This window comes from Actinia tenebrosa, unplaced genomic scaffold (genome assembly GCF_029948245.1).
Source record: "Actinia tenebrosa isolate PJP-AT-01 unplaced genomic scaffold, QUT_ActTen_1.0 PGA_scaffold13__45_contigs__length_12533684, whole genome shotgun sequence".
Taxonomy (NCBI): domain Eukaryota; kingdom Metazoa; phylum Cnidaria; class Anthozoa; order Actiniaria; family Actiniidae; genus Actinia; species Actinia tenebrosa.
In genome coordinates this window covers 11031676-11058642 of record NW_028292573.1, presented here as the reverse complement: position 1 = coordinate 11058642, position 26967 = coordinate 11031676, and the positions used below count along the sequence as shown (strand labels likewise).

General features: G+C 37.9%; 3 protein-coding genes across 4 annotated transcripts; 2 read left to right on the top strand and 1 right to left on the bottom strand.

Annotated features, from left to right (window-relative positions):
• Positions 1 to 4576: 4576 nt before the first annotated feature.
• On the bottom strand, positions 4577 to 12612 carry LOC116293184 (adenosine deaminase). The gene is made up of 10 exons (XM_089029037.1): positions 12456 to 12612; positions 12299 to 12360; positions 10304 to 10438; positions 9541 to 9797; positions 8532 to 8659; positions 7878 to 7949; positions 7270 to 7371; positions 6705 to 6772; positions 6240 to 6369; positions 4577 to 6164 (listed from the first exon to the last, which is right to left on the bottom strand). The coding sequence occupies exons 1-10, from the start codon at positions 12585 to 12587 to the stop codon at positions 6042 to 6044; spliced, it is 1209 nt and encodes a 402-aa protein (XP_088885163.1). The 5' UTR covers positions 12588 to 12612; the 3' UTR covers positions 4577 to 6041.
• A 397-nt stretch (positions 12613 to 13009) lies between these two features.
• Positions 13010 to 15371, top strand: LOC116293153 (mitochondrial inner membrane protein Mpv17). 2 transcript variants are annotated; one of them, XM_031700548.2, is made up of 2 exons: positions 13010 to 13088; positions 14353 to 15371. In XM_031700548.2, exons 1-2 carry the CDS (start codon positions 13031 to 13033, stop codon positions 14865 to 14867), a joined length of 573 nt encoding a protein of 190 aa, XP_031556408.1. In that variant the 5' UTR covers positions 13010 to 13030; the 3' UTR covers positions 14868 to 15371. The 2 variants fall into 2 exon arrangements, with proteins under 2 accessions (XP_031556408.1, XP_031556407.1); XM_031700547.2 differs by having other exon boundaries at positions 13010 to 13092.
• An 831-nt stretch (positions 15372 to 16202) lies between these two features.
• On the top strand, positions 16203 to 26914 carry LOC116293160 (uncharacterized). The gene is made up of 14 exons (XM_089028767.1): positions 16203 to 16556; positions 16670 to 16762; positions 17301 to 17450; positions 18046 to 18224; positions 18945 to 19050; positions 19662 to 19960; positions 20487 to 20651; positions 22329 to 22426; positions 23337 to 23406; positions 24235 to 24333; positions 24443 to 24583; positions 24936 to 25059; positions 25785 to 25859; positions 26767 to 26914. The coding sequence occupies exons 1-14, from the start codon at positions 16203 to 16205 to the stop codon at positions 26854 to 26856; spliced, it is 2043 nt and encodes a 680-aa protein (XP_088884893.1). The 3' UTR covers positions 26857 to 26914.
• The last annotated feature ends 53 nt before the right edge of the window (positions 26915 to 26967 follow it).

The window sequence follows — 26967 nt, the reverse complement described above, 5'->3', positions numbered from 1 at the left end:
AGTCTACAGCCATGCCCGTGACATCAACCCAAGATGCCTGGTTGTATTTTTTCTCGCCTGTGTAAGTCGTATAGACGCAATCTACTCCAGCTACGTAGGGGTTGTTCATCGCCATATATAATAGCTCAGACCAATGCTTGCAGCTGCTAGACCGGCTTTTAGTAAGTTATGGTCATATTCCTCGGTAACCTTCTTTACTGGTTTCTTTGGTGGCTTTTCTACATGCGCCTTCTTTGATGGTTTTTCTACGTGCTCCTTCTTTGGCTTCTCCACGAAATGGGGAATGTTCCTAAGAGTGTCAGAGTTCACGTCATTCACCCCAAACTTCATATCCTTAGTAGCTCGTTGAAGTTTGTTGTTGTAACCCACGACGGAATCGGCGTTGATGACCAAATTACTTGGCATTAGCCAACAACCAGGTGACAAAGCGTAATCCAGTCGCACTTTAGACTGCTGCACTGCAAGTTGATATCTCTGCACCGACTTAGAGATCTCATTCTCGATAACAGCGCTTTCGAAGAGGACAAGGAATACTTGTTGCGTTTCCTGCGACGCACCGGAGGCATCTACGATGGGGCTGCGAGTGCTAACCTGGGCCCCTAGAATGCAGTAAACAAAGGCTTCGATGCTTCGATTAATCCTTGCGAGATTCTTTAGACCAATGCCCTTTGCGGCAAAGAAAGGCGCCCAAGGATATTTCTCTTTGCTTTCTATGAAGTAAATCAAGTCACCTTTTGACGCTTTACCCCCTAAGTCGGAGAATTCCCATCTGCTAGGATACCCCATACCCGGAGTTTCTATGCTGGCGCCAACATACGAAGCATAGGTGTAAGTCTCTCCTAAACCATGGGCGGCACCCTCTTTGTTGCGAAAATCAGGGTTGGTAAGCTTAAACTCATTCCTTAATCGCTCCCATGCGACTTTGTCATATTCGTTATCCTTCGGCTTAAAGATAGTGTCACTAGGAAGCGGTGCTCCTAACTCAAACAATATCCTACGAATAGTAAAAGCAACATGAAATCGCAGGAAAGGAATATGGAACATGTCCGCGGCTATACCGCATCCTTTAGTAGCAGCCCAGACAGCAAAGTTTAACTGCTGCGGCCAATACCGCATGTTGGGACCTGATAACCATTCTCTGGATTCTTTCCCTGAGGTATGTTTCATGGCAGTTTCTCTAAAGATGTCTCTGACTTTTATTTTGAAAGTCGTAGGGCCCACGGGGATTTCTAAGGAGGTAACCATCTTAGCAAAGTCATTTGCGCCACCTTTGTTATCGTAAAATGGGTAATCCTCCGTTGCCGGTAATAAATTCTCTGGAAAATTAGGCTGCCTTTCTTTATGCTCGGGTTTTGGGTTCTTTGGCTCCAAGTCCGCATTGCTGTACATTCTGGAGCCTTCATAGTAAATCCCATCGGGTCTTCTTTCAAACTTACTAGGGTCTGCATGCGGAAACATCTTCCTAAATGCTCTCCAGTTGGCATAATCCCTGTTGTCGTGATGTGGCTGCTCCTCAATATCATTCCCAAAAGCGTCGTACATTAGTATATATAATGGATGTTATACCATCAGCACCTCAGTTGTACCCAGATGTTCCCAATTATCACGCTACCACTACGGATACAGGTCCTAACGAATTAAACGCTGAAAACTTTAGGCTCAACAAAGCGAACTTAATCCTGGCTTACTTGGAAGGGCAGACAAAACACTACGAAAAAGTCCGAAAAAAGTACGTCAGAGCCCGGAGTACGCTACATAAGATTGCGATAACTTCAGGATCCATATCTGTTGTGTTAACGGGCTCTGGCGTTGCTACTTCGCTTACTGGGCCGGGAATAATTGTTGGAGTTCCTTTGGCCGGCGTTGGGGCAACCTGTGGTATTATTTCTGCTGTTGCTACGGGTATTATGAAAAAGCTATCCACGAAAATATCCAAGCATGACACGACAATAGCTCTGTCTAGGGCTAAAGTAAATACTATTACCGACCTTGTCTCAAAGGCTTTGCGTGACAGAAAGATAGACGACGTAGAATTCTCGCTTATTCTGACCGAAGAGGAAAAGCATGAGAAATTAAAGACGGACATAAGGAATAAAAAAACAGTCGTAAAAGATCTTTCCGAGGAATCTCGCAAAAAGATCTACCAGGAAGCGAAAGAAGAGCTTCAAAGAAAGCTTGCTCAGTAAATATTTACTTTGAAAAGAGCGTGACAGGATTTCGTTTACATATCGAACGACAGTCTGGAAATTACGCGTAATCTTATGCCATAAGATTTATGCTAATTACTCATCTTATGCCATAAGATCCACTATCTTCTTGGAATCCATCTCAAGAGGGGGTGGTTGGGGTCTATTTTGTAAAATATTTCGTAAATTACGTCAGGATAATAAGGAATATCCTTATCCAGCCGACAAAACATCCACTCGGCTCTGCTCATATCAGAAACTTCGGGAATAGAGTTACCGGTAATTTCAGACAAAAGATAGGGAATAGCTTTGTAATATTTCCCTAGTTTTAATTTTTTCAGCGTTTTCCGTAGACTTTGCGGGGTTGGCTCTTCTAAATGGTCTATGATTTTCTTCTTTACTTCGTCGCTTAAATATACCGGATGTAAACCTTGGATATGACTCATCCAGTCCCTGAAGTATTTTATTCTCTTATATGGCGTTTTCTTACGACCTCCATTGGCGTAATACTGCTCTCTGGTAGCATTTGGTACGGCATTACGAATATTCTTACCACATTCGTAATGACGTGTCGTCTTCTATTTGCATTTTCTTACCACAACACCAGAAACCCTTGGGCTTAGGTACGATAACTTTAGGTCTTAGACAAATTATGCAAAAGTCGTTAACGAACTTCTTACATTCTTCGCACTCCATATATAGACTAACATATTTAAGTGCGCTGTTGCCCTCAACCACACTTGGAGTGGGGGTCGTCCGTAGGTGGATTTTTGACGCGGGTCTTACCCCGTGTTGAGATTGCGCTGGAACCCCCATTCCCTATACGGGTAATCCTGGCGTAAAGTAACATATTTCGAGTGCGCTGTTGCCCTCACGGGTAATCCTGGCGTAAACTAACATATTTCGAGTGCGCTGTTACCCCCACGGGTAATCCTGGGGGTCTCATAGGGAATGAGGGCTACGCAAACACGGGTTAGTGACTTTAAACGGAAAATCCTCGTGTGGTCACTGCGCTAGAACCCCCATTCCCTATACTACTAAATTTAGCTGAATCAAAAGCTTTTTATAGGAGCTTTTTCGCGAGGTTCATTCCACGTTCAATCCACACTCCTTGCATGCAATATGTGTTACTAAAGAGATTGGTTTTTGGAATTACTTTTAGTGATTGATTCAAAATAACCGGAAACCATATACTTCCAGACGGCTGAAGCTTCATATGGCCGCGCGCGAACCATTCACGGCTACGCCGGAGATGTCGGCCCGTCATCGGCCCCGACATCGCTATCCCGTGAGGAATTACAGACTGATCAGGAAGCCGGCTCTGCCGTAGCCCAAGGGAGAGGTTAATCCAGGGTTCGTGCTACTCTTTGAAATCCTTGAAAAGCCCTGGAATTCAAAACCCATTTTTAAGTGCACTTGAAAAGCCCTTGAAAATATCAATGTTGCTGGATACTCCTGGAATACTCCGTGAAAATGCAACGGTTACTTATTTATCATGATCATCTACTGTAACCTAATTTTTGTTGAAAATCCATTTATTACTTACGTGAATAAGGTTGTTAACTTACATGCTATTTTCCATTATTTTACGTCGATGAAATGGAGCCTGAAAATAATGTATGGTTCCTATGCACTATTAAGAAGGAATTCACAAACAAAATTGATCCTTGATAATCATAACTTTGGACCTTGAAAAGTCCTTAAAAAGTTATTGAATTTTGTGTCGGGAGGTGTAGCACGAACCCCGTTAATCGGCCTCTAGACCGTAGACAAGCAACCCGTTATGTTGTCTCGCTGACAGCAAAGTACCCACGGTTATTTCTTTCCATGTTATTTCTTTCGACGAATTTAGCGACTGTTTTAACTCGCTCGTATGGCGCCAAAACCACTCGATAATTCTGAATTTAGCACATGTAGTAGCTCTAACATTAAGGCTTTTAATTTTAACGCTGTATTTGAAATTTTATTTTTGAGTCAACAAGTTCCGTTTTAAGAACCAATTTTCTAAAAGTGGTTTTTCACAATATTGTCCTCCTGTTCGTTTAAAAGTCAACGTTAAATCCCATGATTCTGGAAATAGATGGTCAAAATTCTGTCTGCAAAGTTTTGATAGCCTGCGTTCCATCCGGCCTTTTCTTTCGAATAAGTCCGACGGTATTTACAAAGAAAATTCCGGATGTGACGCAGGCTAAGTTTTGAGAACATGTATCTATTGCAAGTAGTTGCGAGGCAAACTGGGCGAAAAACTGAGCATAAAAATAATGGAAATCGATAGATTTTCTCCAAACAGCTTCCGTAGGACCATTTTTTGATGGACCACTCGCATGATGAAACATTCTAACAGTATCTCAAAGCGGTCTCAGCAATGTAAACGGTATTACTACACTTCATTATAATAATTAACATAGCAAAATTTAATAATATTTTCAATTGCTATCTACATTTGGATCTAAATTGTCAAATATAGTGAAATAAAATGTTAATGAGTTAGAATCGATTTAAAACCTTCAACAGAACTATTAGGTAAAATAAGAGACACACTCAAATTCAAACATCTTTAGGCTGCGTTCATAATGCATGGCAGGGGAGGGGGGGGGGGCATGTGAAATTGAGGGGGATCTGGAAAAGTTTGGTAGGAAAAAGGGGGGGATGGGCAAAATTTTATCAGAAAAATGGGGGGGGGATGCACAATTTTTGGAAGAAGCTACAAGCCTTGCTTAGGGGGGATCGTACTTTTTTGCATGTCTTTAAGGGGGGGGGGGGTGTTAAGAATTATTCTGGACATTTCAAATTTTCACCTGCCCCGGCCCTCCGCCATACATCATGAACGCAGCCTTAACTAATAATGAGTATTCCTACAAATCCATGCTTATCGATTCATGGATAATTTGGTATATTTAATGTTTTCGACAATGTAAACTGATTTGATTTTGTCGCTCCTGTACACAAAAGGCAACAACATTGCAATGTTCATGGGAAGCCATTTTGATTTTAAAAAAGCCATTTCAATGTTCTCAAATAACACACTTGCAATGGTTTAGGCAGCATTCCAAAGTGCAATTTCACTAAACATTAAAGGAAACTAAAAATTAATTTATGATAAAATAAAAGAACTTTAGATGTAAACCCACAAAAAATTAAAACGTCAAACCTCGTCATTTTAAAAATACATAATATTTTGGTTTCGACACTAAAAGTGCTATTCACATATTAACCCCTGTTTGTTGAGCTAATTTGATTTTCCTACGAGAAAGATATTTCCTCGTATATCAAAAAAAACAACTTTGAATTTAGTATTTCAAATATTTTTGGAGACATCGAAATGTAAAATATATTAAGATGATATTAATACCTAGAGTGTAATGCTTCAAACTTCCTTTTATCATGCGATTCTCATTTATAGTATTATTTTTTTCGTTGCCGCGTAACACATAAAAATAATATCAGTATAAATTAGAGTTAGCACAGACTCCATCCACTGGCGAGGCAGGCAGTAGACGTAAATCAGTGGACCTCAATCAAAATAGTACATACGAAAATCGATAAAATGAATATGTTTTGGATCGAGGGGAATCGGAATACTTTCATCATTACCACATCACACATAAGGAATGTGGTTTTTTTGGATTCCATTCAAAAACCAAGAAAGTGAAGTCACGTGACGACAAAGCTAACCAACCAGAATCACCACATTGAAGTCACGTGACGACATAGTTAACCAACCAGAATCACCACATTGAAGTCACATGACGACACATCCATCCAACCAGCCCCAAGAACCGTCATCTTAACTAATGTCTATTAGGAGAGGTTTTTTTCTACAATCGATAAATGGGGGAGTTGCTAGTAAACCAGCTAGTCTTCATCCATCTCCTGTAGTTTTTTAGCACCAGGTATCCCATGAACCTCCTTCAAATATTCAATCAGCTCGCGTTTTTCATTCTTGGGAATAAAGGCTGCTTCAGCAGCGTTGAACGTCTGTTTCAAGATAAAGAAGATAAAAGAGTTTTAAACATTGTTCTTACGAAAAATTTACCTGCCCGCGTATCTTACCGCTCTAGTCAGTTCCGCTGCGTTGAGTCCAATCTCGTTGTACGCCACTCTATATTCATTTTGTTCATTTGTGTCACAGACTAGCGGATCGTCTGAGTTAATAGAATAGTTGATACCGTCTTCTGCAAACCTAAAGGAAAATAATAATTAGTTTAAAGCCAGTAATTCTGCCAGCAGTCATATTCCAGGGTTTGGGCTAGCTATGCTGTGGGTTCCAAATTCCTTGAAAAACGAAGGCGTTTCTCACCCCTCTCCCCTAGTAGATCCCACCCCCCCCCCCCCCAACCGTAGCCCTTACCCCCATAGCCCCGGGCATTTGGTGCAGTGTTGCGCAGTATGTCTTGAAGCTTTCTCTCGACGCGTAAAATGGAAGCATGTTTGAAAAAGAGCTGATATGCAATCCACGTCCCTATGTGACAGAACTGAAAAAATGTGAGACAGAACTTTAAAAAATTTTTTTCTTACTTTCGCACTGGATGCTTAGCGAAGCAAGGCTTGACTGCCCCAGTAAGCAGGCTCGATGTGGGACAAACCTGTGGAAAAAACATCAAATATATTAGAGGATTTCCTATTGGTACATTAGAAAGAAGCCAATCGCAACTATAGTTTTGCACGATCACGTGAACAAAATCTCATGAATTCTTGCACAGGCGCAACCGTTTCTATTCTTCCTGTCTTTCGCTGGAATCACCTGACGTGCAAGATCTTTCTTATACGTTTGGTTTTAAATTCCCTATTTTATTTCTTTTTTCAATAGCACGCGTGGAAGTAGGTTTAGTTGACGTCAATCAAGGCGTTTCCATAGCCACGTGCCCTTGAAAACTTTGTGTTTTCCGACATGTCATGGAAACACTGTGATTGACGTCCACCAAAACCCTTTTTTATCATGACGGCTTCCAAGCTTACAATTCCGCGTCACGCGTGATATTTGGAGGCTCCCTCAAGGTGGCTAAAGTTAAACAATTTTTCTTTAGCTGAGCTACTGATGTTGTGGAAGAAATGCTAATGATTGCATCTACGTCTCTATTACCTCTAAGTGTATCCCCCTTTTGATCACTTGATCGTATAGCACAGGGTCTTCAAGTATGTGATAACCGTGTCCGATTCTTTCAGCATGAAGCTGATCCAAGGCCTGATCAAGGGAAAAAAATTGCTTAAATATATAGGCTTTAGCTATCTTGGGTTTGGGTCTGATCGTAGAGGCTTCGTTGACCTGCTTGCAGCAAGAAATATAGACTCTGTAAGCAGAAAAACTGATTGAATGTCATCTCAGTCTGCAAAACTCTAAGACAGTTCTCGTGTACATGCTTTGTTGTTTCTGAAGAGTTGGAGGAATGAATAAGACGAAAAGAAGAAATGAATGTCTTTATTAATGAATGCATGAATGGATGAATGGACGGAGGGAGGGAGGGAGGGAGGGAGGGAGGGAGGGAGGGAGGGATGGATGGATGGATGAATAGATGGATGAAATGGAATGAATGAATGAACAAATAAAAAAGAATAATGGGAAAGATTGAAACAAATAAAATAATGAATGAATAAACAATGAATTTTTTAAATGATAGGAGGAACGAAAGAATAATAGGGTTTAATTCTTTTCATAAATAAATAAAAACATGATACAAAAGCGTATATTACCTCTCGTACACTTGCTGCTGGTCCAGCCTCACCCGCGTGAACTGTTCTGTGGATACCTAAACGTCTTGCTTCCTGGGGGAAAAAGCAGATAAGATAGAATTTAATTATCATAGCAAAAAGTATAAAGGTTTTGCAATGTAAGCCATATACCACTTTGGGTTGGATGTAATGTCTTTCCATTTCAGACCATATGTCATTCTCTTGAGAATAAAACCTATTTCATTTGAAAATAATGTTGTCCCATTTCAGACCATGTGTCATTCTCTTGAGAATAAAATTCTTTGTTTAAGTTGTATCTATATTCGTGTGTCTTCTTATGCACAACTGCCAAACAGAAGGAAAACATTCTCTCTATCTCTTTCATCCCAACATTTCCCCTTTCATTTTCAATTTTCTCTTCCTTCTCTGATTTACTCTCCAATTATTTTATAGACTTTCTCTTTTTCTTAATTCCTTTTCTTTCTATAATTTTTTTCAAACCTTTCTTCCTTTCATTTTTCATTACTTTTCTTCTTTCTCCCAATACCCAAACGTTTCTTTCATTCAAATCAGTGTCCCTTTTCATTTCTTCCCTTGATATCTCAACCTTTTAATTCCCTTTTCTTTTCCCATTTTGTTCCCTTTTCCCCATTGTTTCTATTTCTATTTACTCACTTCAAAAGCCATGACATGATCTTTTACTGCAGGGACTTCTCCTTGTGATTCATCTCCTGCCAAGTCTATTCCAACGACACCTGCATCTCGGTATTCATTACACAACTTCAAAATATCAAATGACCATTCTAAGATCAAATTAAAAATAGAAAATTATTATAAGTTTTAACAAAACCATTAGGAATACCAGGGCCCATGCATGCAATGCATTTTGCACTCATTCCATAACTTGTTTTACTACCAGTGATTTACTTGCATGCATCAAGTCATAGGGTAAATGTCTTATACTTGGGTCTGCAGTAAGTGGCTAACACTGTTGCAGTTTCCTTGCCATACCTAGCTTGTAACTCCTAATGTTTTTAGTATGGCAAAGCAAATAAATATATAAATAAGTAAACAAACAAACAAATGAATGTTGAAAAAAAGGAAGGAAGGAAAGCATTCCAGTTTACAAGAATTATGTGTGAGGCTGATCTGTAAGGTTATTTACAATGACAAGTCAATCTCAATGCTTATACTGATTGGAATGAATACTTTATACCAAATATCTAGCATTAGTCTACAAAGACACTATAGCTCTGAATCTATTTTTGATATTTACAGTCAAACCACCTAAAGGGTAGAGGTCATTAGTGACTTTATTTTTGGATTCTTGATTTCGTTCTTCGATTTCATTCATTATTGAAATGAAGTCTTCAAAGCCTAGGATGTACAAAAGCCAAGCATATATGCAGCTGAAATGCAAGAGTAACTCTTTGTGAAAGGAATATGTAATATTAATGACTTACCTTCTGTTTCCGCTATAAACAAGAGCCTATGAGCCATTAAGTTAATCAAATTTTCAAACTATTCTTTATTTTTCAAATATTGAAGTCTTTGTTTCAATGATGAATGTTCAGATCGAATAATGAAATCAAGAATCCAAAAATAAAGTCATTAATGAGGTCTACGTGTTCACTCTTCAGGTGGTTTGACTGTAAGTTTTCACGCATTTTTAAATTTCTCCTACCTGGTTTATGCCTCATACAGCACAAAATAGACTTTGCAATGATATTAAAGTCCACTTGTCCTTGCCGCAACCCTCTATTAACTGCAGCAACAACTTTAGAAGGTGTGACATTCAATTCCCTAGTCTCTTTTATCCCATCAAACCCACAGGAGGCAAGTAAGTGAGGACAATATCTGGTTTCAAAGTAGAACACCCCACAATTTGCTTGGTCCTCACAGAATTCATATGCAATTCTTTCAATGGCTCTTTCATCTCCCCTGCAAAATTAAAAATTAAGAAATATGAGTTTCCCACTTTAGATACTTTGATCTAAATAGAGAAGAGCATAGGAAACTACACTAGTGTCCAATGCAATATGGAACCTATATTAAGTGGGCCTTAGTTTTTAATAAAATAGGAGGCTTATGAAAAATCACCTCTTATTAGACATTTTTTGAGTTCCAAATTATTGCTGTGTTCCTTGATCCTTTACTCAGGGTTTAAACCTCGTATCAGTCTAAATATTCACAAATACCAATGGTAAAGTAAAGAAAGCACAACTTCAACAATACAAAAATTTTGAAATTCCACTGACATTTAATGGAACACATGAACATTCTGCACAAGGCTTAGGCTAACCCTGAGCAACAGACAACTTGAAACTAGTACTTGAGTATGTAGGAACAAATTTCCTATATTTTAGATACATGTGTATATGTCTAAAGATGGCATTTGTCCTAGTTTGTAATCCACCCTTCCCTCCCTGAGTAATTATCATACTTACTTGATGATTGGGATAAATATTTTGAAACAATTCAAAAATTTTTCCAGAGTTGGTTTAGATCTTTTTTTCAAATGAATGCTCACATGTTTTTTTAGTTCTGTTGGAGTATAAGCTGGTAAACTTATACCCTTTTCTCTACAAAAGAAGAAAAAATCATTAAAAGCAATGTCCCTAATTTAAATAAATAGAATACAGGATTGTAAAACATTATTTTTTGAAACTTGATTTGACTATTTTTATTTTTTGTGAAACATGGAATCATTCTTTATTATTGTGTGAAACGTGATTTGACTGTTTTATTCCCCTGAAACATGAATTTGTACCTCACTTTATATCTTTACCATAAACCCTGAAAAAAGGTAGATTTATTTAACAATCTTAGGTCTGGTATTAGTCATAAATAGTCATAAACTAGTTAATGATAAAAAGGTAAATTATAAATCTTTTCACGGTGTATAATTTACCTTTTTATCATTATTGTTTCATTAGAAACACCGACTCAGCTCACACTAGTTTTTAGCTAGTTATATCTTCAGTCATAAACTAGTGTTAGTGGATGTACAGAGAATGATTCCCCTAAATCGTAAAATAACTAATTATAATAATAACAATCCTTTAAAGCATGTGGGGGCAAACAAAATTTAATTTAGTATGAATACTGGTCTTTTTTTGGTCCATTTTCACATACACTACCATATATTAAGAGCTAGGCGATTACATGGACCAATTTTCTCTGTAGCTTGTCTTGCAACAGCTTTGCAATACAAGTTGCAAGAGTGTTAAGATGGTGCAATGGAGGTGCAATTGTTGCCAAAAGTTAGAAACAAATTATACTTTTAGCAGTAATAGCTGCAACTTGTGTCACAACATTTTTTCAAATTGTGCAAAAGAATACACGCTGCAATGCTCCATAATGCAACGTGTGTCCTAATCCTCTTGCAAGACAAGTTGCAGCAAAATTGCTCCATGTAATTGCTTCAATCTTTACTCGCATGTTGATTACTGTGTTAGGAGAAAACAGGAAAAATAATAAATTAAAGTGTATATCACGAAATGTGTTTTTCTTGCAAGATAAACATATCATAAACTTTGCTCTGTATTTGAGTTCAATCAATCCCAAAGAATTTCATAGGTTATTCTGAAGACAGGATTCAAGGCCAAACATCATAAGATTTAATAGATTACCATGTGGCAATTATATGTAACTAAATGATTTAACGTGACAATTTATTATTTTAAAATAGTATCTCACCTCTCCCCTCCATCTCTCTCCTCTCCTCCTCTCTCTCTCATTCAATCCTTTTCCAAATTAAAAGAATTGAAAATACAAATTTGCTTAGGAAGTTATTTGGGAAGTTATAGTAGTGAGTGGGATGTCCCTTAACTTTTCATATGTTGTAGCTAGCGCTCTTCCTGTTTCTGTTAAATTAATAATATTACAAAGTAAATTTTAAATTCTTTTGTTGCCAACTTGAAGATGAAACGACCCACAAATAAATCAAAACATTAGAAATAAAATCAGAATGTTCATTATATTGAAACGACCCAGTACTAAAGTCTCCTGTTAATAATAAAGTACATGCCTGTACAAGACAAAATCGATGCTAAAGATATCAAATATCAATATATGGAGTTTTATGAGTCCGAACAAGTTTCTTCCAAGAAGGAGACTTCCCGGCCTCGCCTCTTCCCCTATGAGTAATACAATATGATAAAGGAAATCCCTTTGGAATCAACGAATCTGTCAATCAAGGCGGTACTTAATATGAAAAATAAATGAGGGCTATTCTATGCCTGTTCCAGCACAAATTCAAAAACGAAAGTGAAAGAGGAAGCGAACCATCCCTGTGATCTGGTCTAGGTGTCTAGATATACGTTGTGGTATGGGTAAATCAGTCATAGAAGCTCGTCAAAAGAAAGAGGATACGATAATACGTACAATTTTTAAAGAGTCTGGTATAAATTATCCAAAACACAAGCAAACGATTCACAAACCTTGCAAGCTCAATGATCGTTGTTAACCGTAAAGCCCCGTCTAGATGTACGTGAAGTTCGACCTTCAAAAAAGTACAAAAATCTTTACTTTTCACGAACGGACATAGCACCACAATTCCATGAATATTGCCTCTAATGAGTGATACATTTAGCTTACTTTCGATTTACGTAGATTAATGGAAGGGGCCATTTTAGTGTCGACTGCATGTGAATGTTGTCGACATTGGTCCCAAATGACTCGAAATAGGAATCTCATCGACAAAGCGAAACTAAAACACAGTCCAATCATCCAATCAGAATAAAGCTTATATGGAAAATGACGTGTCTTGACTGGTTTCCTAGAAATTGGTGCCGAAAAATCCACGAGAGGTTTAGGGTGCTAATTTATGCAATAATTTTTTATCTCGAGAAACATTATAAATAAACAAAAGGACAATAAGTGGTGTTCGGCTAATTCTGTTAGTACTTGAGGGGGGAGGGGGAGGGAAGGGAAGCTTTCTTGAGCTCGAAATGAAAGAATATATAAATCTGTAAAAACCCTACTACATGCAAAAAATCTTTTATGTTGTTTTAAACATTTTTCTTTTTCGTTTTTTTCTTTTCTTTTCTTTGAGTAGGTTATTTTCTGAAAATTGAATTTCCTTTAGGTACCAGGTTTCCTCGATTAATTTATATTACAGGAAGCCCAAATTTCCACTATTTCGACTCAAAAACCAATATGGCGGTGAGAGCATGGAGGTTGTATCAGAGGATACTCATATCACATCCCTGGAAAACACAAACATTGACCGTAGGTAAATGGAGAAGCCCTTTATAATTTACTATAGTTTGGCTGGGAATATTTGACTTAAAACATTAGGTATTTTTTACCAATGATTTCACTTTCCCCTATTGATGACTTTACGGCAACTTGTCAGATTGGGGACACTGTCGTCTCCCATAAAAAGATGTGTGGTGGGATGATATTTAAAAATAGAATAATTGACTAGTAAATATTCCCGTTTGACCCAGCCATTTAGCTCGACTAGCTCTGCTATTTCTAAATGGCTGGCGCCCATCTATTTATACATTATTATTTAATAAATTTTCATTGTATATTAATTCAAGGAGTGCCAAATAAAAATGTTTGTTTGTTATGTTTATGCATAAGACTAAAGGTGAGGGGCTGAGGATTGAAAACAAGTGGATATTGTTAAAAAGGTGTGGGGAGGGAAGGGGAGGAGATGCACCCTAGGATCTCTACTGTTCCTCTAAACTAAATTTTGCCTCGTAAAAAAAAAATTTTTTAATTAATTAATTTTGAAAAATGATTAATTTGTGATTATTTCATGTATAGTAGTATATTATGTAATTGTGAAAAATTGTGCGAGTTGTTAGCATGTTATGTATTTGAGATTTACCACGTAAATTTCAGTTGGTCAGATTTTAGTCATGAGAGGTGATTAGTAGGAGCGATCAGTAGGGGATTGTCTCCCGGTTCAACAGCCTATCCCTGTCTGGAGGCATAACACTAATGTACTTACAAATCACTCATGATTGTATTAAGCTGCACGGCCGCTAACAGCGCCTTAATATGCAGCCCGTAAAGTCCTCCACTTGTCATAGATATGAAGCACATTGAGACGTTGTATAAATCTGCTATATAAGAACCTCCATTATATTATTTTTCTGTGATGTATGAGGTGGTTATTATGATTTGCATGCTTCTTTACCAAAGGCTCATCTTAATTAAAAATCACTTGTTGCTACATACACCTTAATGTAATGAAGGCAATAACAGAATGATACTTTAGCTTGAAAAATAATATTGCAAACATGTAAAGTATTTTCTACGAAAATTATATGGGTTTTCACCTGTTATGACAAATAGCATGCTATTCATGATCTCACAATCTTTTATTTTTCACAATCCTGCATCACAGAAAATAAAGACCCTTGATCATGTTTCACACAAAAAAAACCTTACTGTCCCTGTTATATGTATACACTAACATTTCTGTAACAGAGTGTATATCTATAGGGCATATAATCATATTTTACCCTGTCTATTTCAGGTACTTTAGTAGCAACTGGAGACGTCATCACACAACAACTAATCGAAAAGAAAGGAACCAAACATGATGTTACAAGGACAGTAAGAATGGGGGTAGTTGGCTTATGTTTAGGGCCAATACTTAGGGCATGGTATCTGACGCTCGACAAAGTGGTAGTTGCTAGCTCGAGACCCAAACTTGATGGCCTAAAGAAAATGCTTCTGGATCAAGCACTATTTGCACCTGTTTGCATTGGCTTCTTCTACTGTGTCTCTGAAATGCTGTCAGGGAAAACATTTAGCCAGTGTAAAGAAACTCTCAAAGAACGATATGTTGAAACATTGATTGCTAATTATAAGCTTTGGCCAGCAGCTCAGATAGTGAATTTTACTTTTGTTCCTCTAGAACACAGGGTGGGCTTTGTTCAAATTGTTGCTATATTTTGGAATACTTATTTAGCTTGGATGGTCAACAAGCCATCAGAATTGGAGCAAGCCAGACTGGATCAGGAAAAGAAAAAACAAAAACCACTCTAATTAAGCATCAGTGAATTTTTCTAGGATTATATGTATAAACAGACATCTTTACCTTGAGCATAATGTTATTCTGTTGAGAATGAAGAATGAGATTCTTCGTTTGATTAATATCCATATCATAATTATGTATTCTCATATGATGATGATGATGATGATTTATGAATTTATATAGCGCCTTTTCTATTTGAATATAATCAAAGGTGCTTTACATTGAGTTGTGAATGACAGATTGCGTATTGTGCAATTTACAAGCATGAGAGATGGTTAGTATATATATGCAACCATTAAATAAAGAAATGATACTCTAGAGAATGAAACATGATTTGAAAAGGGAACACATTATGCCCAAGGTATAGAGTCCTATAGTTTGTATGAATTGGAGCAGAGGTTTAACTTGGGGGGACGGGGTGAGGCAGGCAGAATGCCTTGATATTAGTTTTAATTTGATGCTAAAATTTAAATTAACTAAAACAAAAATAAATAATTAATTGTTTCTTTCTGTGATTCCTATTGATTGTGATTATTTTATTTCTATAAGATATTGACAGCTAGTAATTGAGCTATTTACCCTTGAATTCCTCAGGAAATGGTATTTCAAAATCAAAAATTCAAGTTAAGTCATATTATAATGTCAGAGTTATTAAAATAATCTTGTTTTTCAGGGGTTTTTTTTGCCAAGTAGTGTGATGGTTATTCTGGAGAATTTTGATAATCATAATCATAGTAATCTTCATAAACATAACTTAACTAAATTAAATACCCCAGTTTCAAGTAGTTTGTTGCTCAGTGCGTGGTAGTCAATTTTGTGTAGATCATTCATGTTTTCCAGTGAAGTTCCATGGATTTCAAGGTATTTGTATCTTCTGTTCAAGTAATGCCTTTGCTTATTAAATGGTATTAAAATTTAAAAGTCATTCTCACAAGTTCCAGGTTTTGTGGGGAGAGAGAGGAAGATGTCTTTATTCTAAAAACTCTTTACAATTTCTACATCTTCTGCTATCACAGAAGTTGAAATTCATGAAAAAAAAGTTAAATAAATAAAACGATTTAAAAACTTACCTTTTGGACATTTGTGGGAAGATCAGCTCATATTTGGCTAATTTCATGTAGGAATTTATGTGTGGGTGCAGTGATTTCCTGTAATAATTTAATGATCCAAAGTATCCCAGGATGCATTGCAAATACGAACTTCGACCTGGGAACGAGGCAGAACGCCCGCGCAACAAAGTGACGGCAAGTGTCACTATGGCAACTGTAAGTAATTAAAATCTTCCGTTGTCTTTTTGTGTCTTTCATGTGAGCTTTTCTCAACTTACTGACTTTTATTTTCCAAAAATGAAGCTTTCTGAAGTTGCTGGAGTCGTCCATCAACAACAGCAGCTACCCTCGGAAATCGTTAAGAATCTACGACTGAATTTCAAGCCGATAAATCAAGACATCCACAAGAAAAACAAAGTGCAAATCCGAACTTCTCGTCACTACAAACCCGAAAGAGACGATGAACACTGGAAAACCAAGTACCACAGACACCTTAGACAAAAATCATGTGGTTTTTATACTCCAGCACACATTCCTTATCAAACTGTTGGTAAAGTTGGATTAGATTTGAAAGAACTTGTTGAAGAATCTCTTGATCATTTGACTAAACGAGAGGAGCCAGATTTGACGATTTGGAAAAAAACCGACAAGGTAGGAGTACGTGCAACGAAACTCAAAATCTCATTTTAGTTTTTTACTTTTTCAGTTTTAAATAAGGTGAAAAAGCTTGCGGGCAGTTAAATGTTTTTGTTTTTGTCGTAAAGGAAAGGAAATCTAAGAGAAAGGAGATAACCATTCGTTTTGAAGATAAGCCCGGCGTACAAGACAAGGTGGGGCCTAAGGTTCCAATATCCAAGGTAAGGAACTTGTTCAGTAGCTTTAGTAATAGAAAATAAGATTTAATATTATGAATATCGATTTCTAAACAAGCAATCATTTGGAGATACCACAATAGCCACTAAAAAATACAACACTTTAAGCAGCATCGCAAAAAACAATGAGAACAACAAGAAATAACAGCAGCAACAACAACAGCAGCAACAGAAACAACTATGACAACAGCAGCAACAAAAATTTTAAAGCAACAGCAGCAAAGGTAGCAACAACAATGACAGCAACAACAATGACAGCCACAACAATGACAATAAAAGGCAGCAATTTTACAATCACTGCAACAGTATAAACAACAACAGCAGCACTATCAACAACAACGAGCAACATTACCACCTAAATCTAAATTTAATTGAGTCAGTAACAGTCTAATGATCATACATCATCAAGGGAACAAGTATCACTATCAATAGAAAAGCACCATCATCTTTATCAATAACAAAAACAACAGCAACATCATGAACAACAACAAAAAAAACTCACGGATTTTGTACTGGTCAACAGAGAAAAGAAGGAGTCAAATCACCCTCTTTTCGTTGTAATGGTGGTTTAGAGGAAATCAGAAACAATCTTCGACTGCACAGGCAACGAAAAGCTGCAGTCAGAGCTGGCAAACCTTACTTTGAGTGCATAAGGGAGGAAGCTGCAGTAAAGGTAAGTTATCTGCGCTCTACTTCTGTTAATGCTATTTAATCAGTGACTGAAATAAAGACGTAGCTCAGTTGTTCAGTGCACGGCCTTTGGAGCTAGAGGTTCGATCCTCGGGATATCCACTGTTTTGACTTCTCTCTGCTCTGTAAAGCATTCTTTATCTTTAAATACCTATTATAAAACTATCGTAAGCACTTGCATCCCTCCTCTCCCCTCCCCCCTCCCAAACTTTACTTTCGGAACCAAAATGTAATTAATTCATGTGGGATTCTTGGGGATTTGGCGGGAAAATGGTACATTGCACCCCCCCCATGATCGAGACCTCGCTACGCCTTGTTGTTATAAGCAACACTTACGCTACGCAGAATTGGGCCACCACTGCCTGCAGTTTCGAAGCAAAATAAATGAACCTTTACCTTTTTTCTGTGCCCCTCTCAGCCCCACCTAGCTCCCTTACCATGTATTTAGACTAAGAGGAGATGTTCAGGACTTTCTTATGAACCATCAAGCACCATGGTCAACAGCATGCATGAATACGACATTTACCGTGTACACACAGATACTTAGTTTATAAAGTACTCATCTCTCGATGTTTTAGGCAATGACGTTAATGAAGGAAGATAAGGATCGCCGCGACCCTTGTATATCTCCTAAACTACTTCAACAAATGCTGACAAAAATGAGGGTAGGTGATCGATCAGACAGCCAGGCCGAAGGGGATGAAACCGTGGATGGCTTACCTTCTGAAGACGCCCATGTGGATATCATGAACCAAAGGTAGTTTCCCTGCTATTTGCCATGTAGTTTTGTTGAGGTTTTCTAGTACTATGGTTTCAATATACTGTTACTGTTTTCTCTCCGTTTCTCTTTGTACCTCTATACACATAGCATCCTTTCTCTTTAAACTTTGGTTTTTTTCCTGTCTTTGCCATTCAGTTTTCACTTTTTCTTGTTGTCGTTATCTTTCACTTTTACTTTTATTTAGTTTTGAATTTTCTATCATTCTGTTTATCCCAACTCTTTTAAAGTTCGGTTTTTTAAATTTCTTACACTTCCCTTTTCCTTCTGCCTTAATTTAAATTTGCTTTTGTGTCTATCACTCCTATCGTTTCTATCAATTTTAAGAATCTTTGAGTCTTGACGTATTGCCTGTTCTTTCAACAGCCTTCATCACAGTGCGTGCATGATTTACGAATAAAGTGAGCGCGCTAACGCCAGTTATTTGTTGCATGGCGTGATAAACTTCTAGAATGTTTCTAAAAGGTTTTCAAAATTTTTGTCTTGTATCGAATGCCATGCCTCCTATTGTTATTACACAACGAAAGCGTTGCGTGACGACACTGAAAGCGGCTGTGGGGGAGACTAGATTGACTGGGAACCGTTCTGCAATGCTTTGCGTATGCTTATACCACTCAGATTGATTATACCACACAGGTTGATCTATTACATATATATAGTTTTATCGTCTATGTCTCTTTCTGTTTTGCCCTCACATAGGGAGATACACGATCGAAGCACGAGAACCCTAACTGCAAAACTAAAATGCTTGAATACTTTACTGTGTTATTTATACAACCTTCGTACCAAGGATCTCAGAACTAAGGTAAGGAAGGAAAGTCTTTCCAGAGCACTAAACAATTGACAGTGAGAAAGGAATGCCGTTATTGACCATGAATTGGCAGATAAAGAGGGGAGAGTAAGGTTTTGGCTGTTGCGTTTCATTTTTATACCCCCTGGCTCAGGATGCCCATTTTTTAAATATTTCAATGTGCTTTGTCCGCTGCCCCACCACACCCCTCTCTCAAATACTTACAAATATGGTGGGTTCTTCCAAAGTCTATTGTTTCGAGTGACAAAATATTGCATTTCGAAACCCACCCCCACCTCCCTCTCCTATGCCGCATTCAATGCATCTGTCTCCCTCTGATTTCATAGCGAAGGTAAGAATTGAGACTTCGTATAGACTTTATTCGTGGTGTGACAATGTTTTCCCAATTCAGCGTGACAAATCTCTGGGGGAATGAAGAGGTATTGTTTTGAAACTCGTCGGGATATCATCGTTATTCCTTTCGTATCCTTTGAGATACTCACGCATTTTTCGAAGAGTAAAAACAAAAGAAAATGAATCCCCTGGAGGTTTGTCACGCTGAATTGGGAAAACTGTCACACCACGAATAAGGTCTTTTGATCTTTGATTTGTGATTCCGTCCTTAGACCCCCCTATCAAAGGATTTCCTTAAAACCCTCCTCGCAAGTATTCCAGTAGATCATCGTGGTCACATCATCCGCAATATCCGTCAACAAACATCCAACCCTCCTTCTAGATCTCGAAACACAGATCATCGTGCTTCCGTTAACGCAATAGAATACCCGCGTACCGAGCCAAGTTTTCCCATGGGGTCCCCCCACATGTACTGGAATGAATCTGGCTCGTCTTTATCTCGAGTTGTGGGTGGGGGAGAAAGCTCGTCTGCGGGATCGGCCAACATTTTTCAGCGAAAATTTGGCACAAGGTAGGTGGGAAAATAATGATATTTATACATTTTTAAAACAAGCATCGATTAAAACCAATTTTTGTTAAATATTTAGGTCGTTGCTAAGAAACGAGGTGGGACGCTTGGGCGTCGAGTTAATCAACGAACAAATCGTACATTTTTTTTGGAAGATAAACGTCAATTAACGATTTCATTTTATAATATTTATCCCTTTTGTTTTCTTTTTTCTTTCTTTCTTTCTTTCTTTCTTTCTTTCTTTCTTTCTTAAGTCTTCCTATCTTGTAATAAGTTTCTAGAAGGAGCCCATTTTTCTTGTTTTAGTACGTTTACATCATCGGAAAAAGAAGAGAAATCTAAAATCCTTTCATAGCAATTTTCTGGGGGGAAATCCAAGTACAGGAGAAAACTAAAAATCACACTTGTTTTTAGACTTTTACAAGTTTTAATGTAAAGTAAGAAACCCTGAAAGAACAGTCTAGCTGCGTACATAATGATCTCCTAAGTGACAAAGATAGCTAAGATGTTAAGTTATTTCAAAATCTAGAGTAAAGGATGGAGGCCCCAAAATGGGCGAAATGACTTGGAGTGAGTTGGTAGAAGGGAGATCACCAACACAGCAGTCTGGTCCTCCACCTCCAGAACCTTCCAACAGGAATACACCAGGACGCAGTAGTTTTATGCACGCAGTACGGAACCTTTTCAGGTTCAAGTAAGTTGAGCTGTAGGCAGCTTAAAGTGACGGGCTACTATTGATATTTGAAAGGGCAAAAAAAATAGACAACATAGAATAACAGGCCTCTTTATTAAACATATATCCGCACCACGTTTGATCAAACATGCATACGTTTTGACAGCTTTATTGTGTTTATATACCTGCCATGTTGTATGACTCTTTTTAAACTTCACGTGATGACATATCCGCTATGTTGGATGACACACATTATCTTACACATTTTCAAAGCTGTAAGATATATGATCATTTATCTCCGCACGTTGCATAACACCTGCTCAGTTTTCAGTTACGTGATCATATATCCGCCATGTTGGTTGACAAGCACATTTTCCAGTAAACATATATCCTCCATGTTAGATAAGAAATTAGCAACTAAACATTCTTAATATCAACTTCAATATTCCAATGTTCCCACTTAAATTTAGGTCTCGCTCGACTTTGATTACCTAACAGTAACCACAACTAAAGCACAGTATATTTTTCTATCAGAAACCTGCACAACTCATGTTATCACATATCGCCTGGATTAAGTGAGGTGCAACCAATGGTAGCCCGTCATTTTAAATGTTTTTTCCCCTGAAAAGTAGTGTGAACTGCTAATGCCACGCTTAAAAATAAATAATATGGAAGAACTTCGACTTCATTCCTTCGTTCGCCATTGTATCTCATCCATCCATTCACTCTATCACTGATTCCATCAAGCACTTTATCCGCATTCTCTTGGCCATTTATTCATTTCATTTCCGCATTCTCTTGTCCATTTATTCATTTCATTTCATTGTATTTATCTCATTGTTCCATTCAATTTTTCATTTATTGTCCTATCATTCATTTTATAAGCACCAATGCATCATTACTCTTCCGGTGTTTATTTATTATCCTATCATTCACTTTCGTTTGTTAATTCTTCTTCGACTTTTTTATTTTTTGTATTATTCATTCACTTCGTAAGCAATTCTTTTGTCATGTATGTTTGGGCATCATCTGCTATCTGTCATGGATCTCTGATTTATTTCTCTTTTCTTTACTTGCACTTGTTATCTATAGGTCATGTATCCATTGTTCATTCATTGTTCCCCATACTTTTCATGTTTATATTTTCATTTTTCTACTTGAATGTTTTACTATTTATTCACTAGTTTCCTTTTCCATCTCTCCATTCATTCATTTAATCATTTCTCCTTTCCTTTGTTCCTTCGTTCCTTCCTCCCATCTATCCATCCATCCATTTTTTTTCAACGCCTCAATCCTGCACGTCAGACCCTTAAACAGGAACGCCTGCAATGTAGGCCATCCTTCCTTCCATCCTTTCTGACAACCATCCATCCATCCATCCGTCCATCCATCCGTCCGTCCGTCCGTCCGTCCGTCCGTCCGTCCGTCCGTCCGTCCGTCCGTCCATCCTTCCATCCATCATTCATTCATTCATTCATTCATTTATCCATTAATTCATTCATTTAACCATCCATTAATTTATTCATCCATCCATCCATTCATTCATTCATTCATTTACTCGTTTGTTTGTTTGTCACCACTTCGTGGCGCCTACGATGCTCTCTCTACTCTTTGTAATACATGTACAGAGACGTGCTTGCTTGCATGCATGCATTATACATTGTTTCACACATTTGTTTATTAACTCCCTTTCTTTAGAAAACCTGGACCGCACCACAACTTGCCGCAAAATACTCCCAACACCCAACCAGTTGAACAACTACCGCTATGGCAGCAAGTTGCCTCAAACGAAAAAAGTACGTTTAGATCAAATATTAGAATACTTCTTGACATTCATGCACTTATCAACGTTAAGCCCAAGGGGAGGAGACACAGGGGGTGGAGATTTGACATGTTTACTAAAAAATAAGTCAAAACCCACACCCTTGGGACAACAGTCAATTTAATTCAACATTACCAAAAATCAAAATCCCGACTATGGGTGGGGTCAACTGTTATGGGATGGACCGCTCTCGGTACGAGCTACGGGATCTTTATTCTACTTTCTCTTCACTCTGACTAAAACTAATTATATGAGCTCTATTTATAACAACTTCATGACAGGTGTCATTCTACAATCAATATGATATTATCGCTGTGCCTTGATTGGCTAATGGAAATAGTAAATTCCTAAGCGTGATATCTTATTTAAGAGTAATACGAGTGAAAATCATAGAACTAAACATAGCTTAAACTAAAGATAATTTATGAATATATGGTAAATGTATAGAAAGGTCTACGAGGGATATATATATCATAAGATTTAAAAGAATAGTGCCAAAATAACTAAGCAAAGGGGTAAAGAGTATTTAGGGTGTAACCATAGGTGTACATGCTAATGGGAGGAGCTAAGTAGTTTACTTGTAAATTCAAAGCATACCATCATCTAAACTCGTGCGTGCTGGCAGCCTTACTGAAAACTTATATCGATATTTTCAATAACTAATTAATCGTTCTTTATCTTGTTTTCATACGATAAGAAATAGTAATTAGAAAACTGATGTCTAGCTTAGTCTGTAGAAACATTAATTTTCTCTCTCACAACACAACCAAATCCTCCCCCCCCCACATATTCGCGCTTAACATTGGTAGGTGCATATAAAGAACAAAGTAAAAACTGTATTCGTTGTCTTGCCTTGACGGCTCTGTTTGCTGAATATTTTTAAGGTGCAAAAGAAGCAAAATCTATAAAGGTTCACCATCGACCAGTTCCCAAGAAAAGGCCCGAAAAGAAAAGGTACGGATCATTTCGATTATTACCTTCAAAATACTTTAAAATATCTTCAAATTTTGTCGGATGCGGATGCTGATCTATAAGCATTAGTACAATATATATTAGTATATATAGTATATATATTAGTACAATATATATTAGTTTATGGAATTATTATATATTTTTATTGGCAGCAATTAATCCAATGTAAATATGTTTATACGGAGCCAATAAAATACGTTGTCTTGTCTTGTCTTGTCTTGTCTTGTCTTGTTTATAATTCAGGGCACGGCTAAATCACAGATCAAATTGGAATTTAGCCTCATGTTTTGTGTATAGAGGAAAACCGGAGAGCCCGGTGAAAAACCTTTAGATCAAGAAGGAAAGCTAAGGTTAAGATCTACTCACATGTGATGCTGAGATCATCAAACCTGAGGACGCAGAAGTGATCATGGGAAGCGAGGCAATGCCCTGCGCATACCATATTCAGGGGCGTATCCAGGATTTGTAATTTGGGGAAGGGGGGTCCTTACATACCAAATTGTAACTATGACGTCATATGACGTCAATATGAAATCATAGCAATCTATTGTTTTGACGAAAAAGAATCATGGTCGATAGAGGGGAACAGAACAACGTACACGGCTATAATTGAAACAAAAAGTGTTCTGTAGAACGAAACAATAAAATATATGTTAATTAATCACCAACACGTATCATAGATTTTTTTGGCTTTGAAAGGGGGGGGGGGGTCACGGGCACCCTGTGACACGCCCTGGATACGCCCCTGATATTATAGCGCATTATTATTATACTGACCTTCATAATTAAGGTATTTTATGTCATGAACAGACGATTTTCCAAGATGAATGATATCATAGGACAGGATTACACCCAAATCCGCTTGAAAACAGCTGAAAAAGTGGTAGAAAAACTCCAACAGCTAGGCGAGTAAGTATCCCTCCACCTCTGTTGAATTCTCCGGTTTTGACTTACTCATGTAGTGTTTTTTTTTGTGTGTGTGTGTTTTTTTTGTCTGTGTGATTTTCTATACCAATAGACAGGAAAGAACCATATTCACTCAAAGACTAAAAGCGATCCAGCCTGCAAAAATATATGAATTGAATCTCAAGGCAATGCGCCAGGCTGGTATGGAAGTTCACAAGGAGTACGAGAATGACCATGTACGACCTGCTAAATGGTATGCTGAACTATAGTTAAAAAATACTCAACACGATATGAATCTAACGCGCGCTGTGACTGGCCCATTTGAGAGAAAAAATGGAAATGTGGAAATGTGTCCCCTTGGAAATGTGTCCCCTAAAATCGGTAAAATTGGTATTTCGACCAATCAGAGCGCGCGTTGAAACACGGTTATTTAGAAATACTATAGTGAATTATTTTATCCCACGACCGTAGAAAATACGAATGCGTAGATTCAACACTCAGTGCATGATGGAAGGAAGGTTGAAATACCGACGAATATACAACACTTCCCTCCTTCCTGATTGGCTAGATTAATAGCGGCATTATTTTGTCCTATCCATTTCTAGGTTTGACGAGCTCCATGAAAGAGCAGAAATATTAGGTGTGCAAGATGAGCCAGTCGTTATACAATCCTTGGGTCAGCTTCATCGATTTGCTGTTGATCAAATTCAGACTGTTGCCTATGTTAAGGTATGTGAGTGACACAATTGCTTTAATGTACTAGCTATTAGAAACGCTCTCTAGCCTTTGCAACAACTGGGGGGGGGGGGGGGGAAATGTTGTGCACTCGTGGTTGTAATAGCCTTTTCTTGTGTGGCGGACACGGCTCATTGTTTGTGGTGTTTGTGCTTCGGTACAAACATCTTTTGCTTACCATGATATTTGATGATGTTGTTTGTACACAAACTAGATGTTTATCGACTGCACCTGTTTATGGAATTCAGAAAAGATCTATAACAGCTTGGAAAGCAACAATATTACTATAGTTTGTTACTCTTATGACATTATTATAAGCTGGGGAAAAAACTGTCTTTAATTATAATTACAACCGACTGCTCGTTTAGTAAAGGTATTCTCTAAACAACGTAAGATATTTTACATATAGCCGCTGAGGTATATATATGCTACTGGCTGTATTGTAATAGTCCCCTTCACAGTTCCCTGCGCCATCTTGAAAGGTAGCCGTGCCTTTGCATCGAAGCGAGACGAACGTTGAACTTGCAATGATAGAGACATCTTTTTAACGCCTTGAACATGTCTCTATCATTGCAAGCTCACCGTTCGTCTCGCTTCGATGCAAAGGCACGGCTACCTTTCAAGATGGCGCAGGGAACTGTGAAGGGGACTATTCCAACCTAACGATCAGCACACTTATCCATTCTTTCTTTCATTTTTCCATTCATTCATTCATTCAGGCTAAGCTATGCTTGATAATGCAGTCGATCCCAATGTACGACTTATGTTCTCTTGAGATGCAAGAAGCAGTACATGTGAGTTAGTATATTTACTCATAGACCCATTCATCTCATTTTATTCTATGCACAATTTTTCTAGCTTGTTATAGCGGACATTGTGTAACAATAGACGCATCAATTAGCCATTCCAAGATCGAGGAAAAACCTGGGTAGAGTTGGCATTGCAGCACATTGTGGGACTGTTTTATACGACAAAATAGACTGCGTCGTATTGAAAATGCGGCCCCTAAAACATGCTGTCCCACAATGTATTGCAATCTAAACTCGATCCATTTTTTCCTTAACCTCAGAATTTGTAATACAGGGTGGCGCATAATTAGCATGGGTGGCGTTCGCTGCTAACGCGTCGTCTTTAACGGCTGTTAGTCCAACAGGTCGGGTCGCTGGTACAAGCCCTGCGGTAGCCACATGTGAATTGAGTTTGTTCGATGTGTTGTTCTCTCCTAAGCTACGAGGGTTTTAAAATCAACATGTGAGTTGAGCGTTGTGTGCATAGTACATTGAATGTAGTGGTAGTGCGAAAGCGCTAGAACGACTAGACACTTAGGCCCCGTCCACACGTATCCGGAAATTTTGGTATCCGGAAATTATTTTTTGCGGATACGGGTTGCGTCCACACGTGTCCGCAAATTTTTGTATCCGTATCCGCAAATTTTACGAAAACGGATACGTGTGGACGGTGAAAACGATTCGAATACGCTGCGTGTGGACGCAAACATTTTCGTATCCGCAAATTATTTTTTGCGGATACAAAAATTTCCGGATACGTGTGGACGGGGCCTTAAATTAAAGTGATTTAATACAGCACGACAAAAGTCAAAATTTGGGAAAATGCAAGTAAAGTCCCTTCACGGCCTTTCTCAACCCATTACGTAACTGCAACAGCTTTACTTTTTTGTATTTTCAATTTTCATTCCTATAGTTTTTAATGACAAGGATTATGGACATTTCTTTTTCAACGTGGACAGACTGGCTTGGACAACGCAGAATTCAACCTCTTCCACCAGTCTGATAAAAGATACTGATGACAAACAAATAAAAAATTCTTATGGAAAAAATGATAGAATCGTTCTCACGTGGACGATAAAAACGTGTAAAAATCTATTTTGGAAAGTAATGTTAG

Coding starts and splice junctions, on each gene's coding strand:
- LOC116293184 (XM_089029037.1), bottom strand. CDS start 12,587: ATGATTGGACTGTGTTTTAGTTTCGCTTTGTCGATGAGATTCCTATTT. Junction 7,372..7,877: donor CAGCAGCAAGTGTACGAGAG/GTAATATACGCT, acceptor TCCCTTGATCAG/GCCTTGGATCAGCTTCATGC. Junction 6,370..6,704: donor GCTAAGCATCCAGTGCGAAA/GTAAGAAAAAAA, acceptor ATTTTCCTTTAG/GTTTGCAGAAGACGGTATCA.
- LOC116293153 (XM_031700547.2), top strand. CDS start 13,017: ATGGCGGTGAGAGCATGGAGGTTGTATCAGAGGATACTCATATCACAT. Junction 13,093..14,352: donor AACACAAACATTGACCGTAG/GTAAATGGAGAA, acceptor TGTCTATTTCAG/GTACTTTAGTAGCAACTGGA.
- LOC116293160 (XM_089028767.1), top strand. CDS start 16,203: ATGAAGCTTTCTGAAGTTGCTGGAGTCGTCCATCAACAACAGCAGCTA. Junction 16,557..16,669: donor TTTGGAAAAAAACCGACAAG/GTAGGAGTACGT, acceptor TTTGTCGTAAAG/GAAAGGAAATCTAAGAGAAA. Junction 24,334..24,442: donor AAACTCCAACAGCTAGGCGA/GTAAGTATCCCT, acceptor CTATACCAATAG/ACAGGAAAGAACCATATTCA.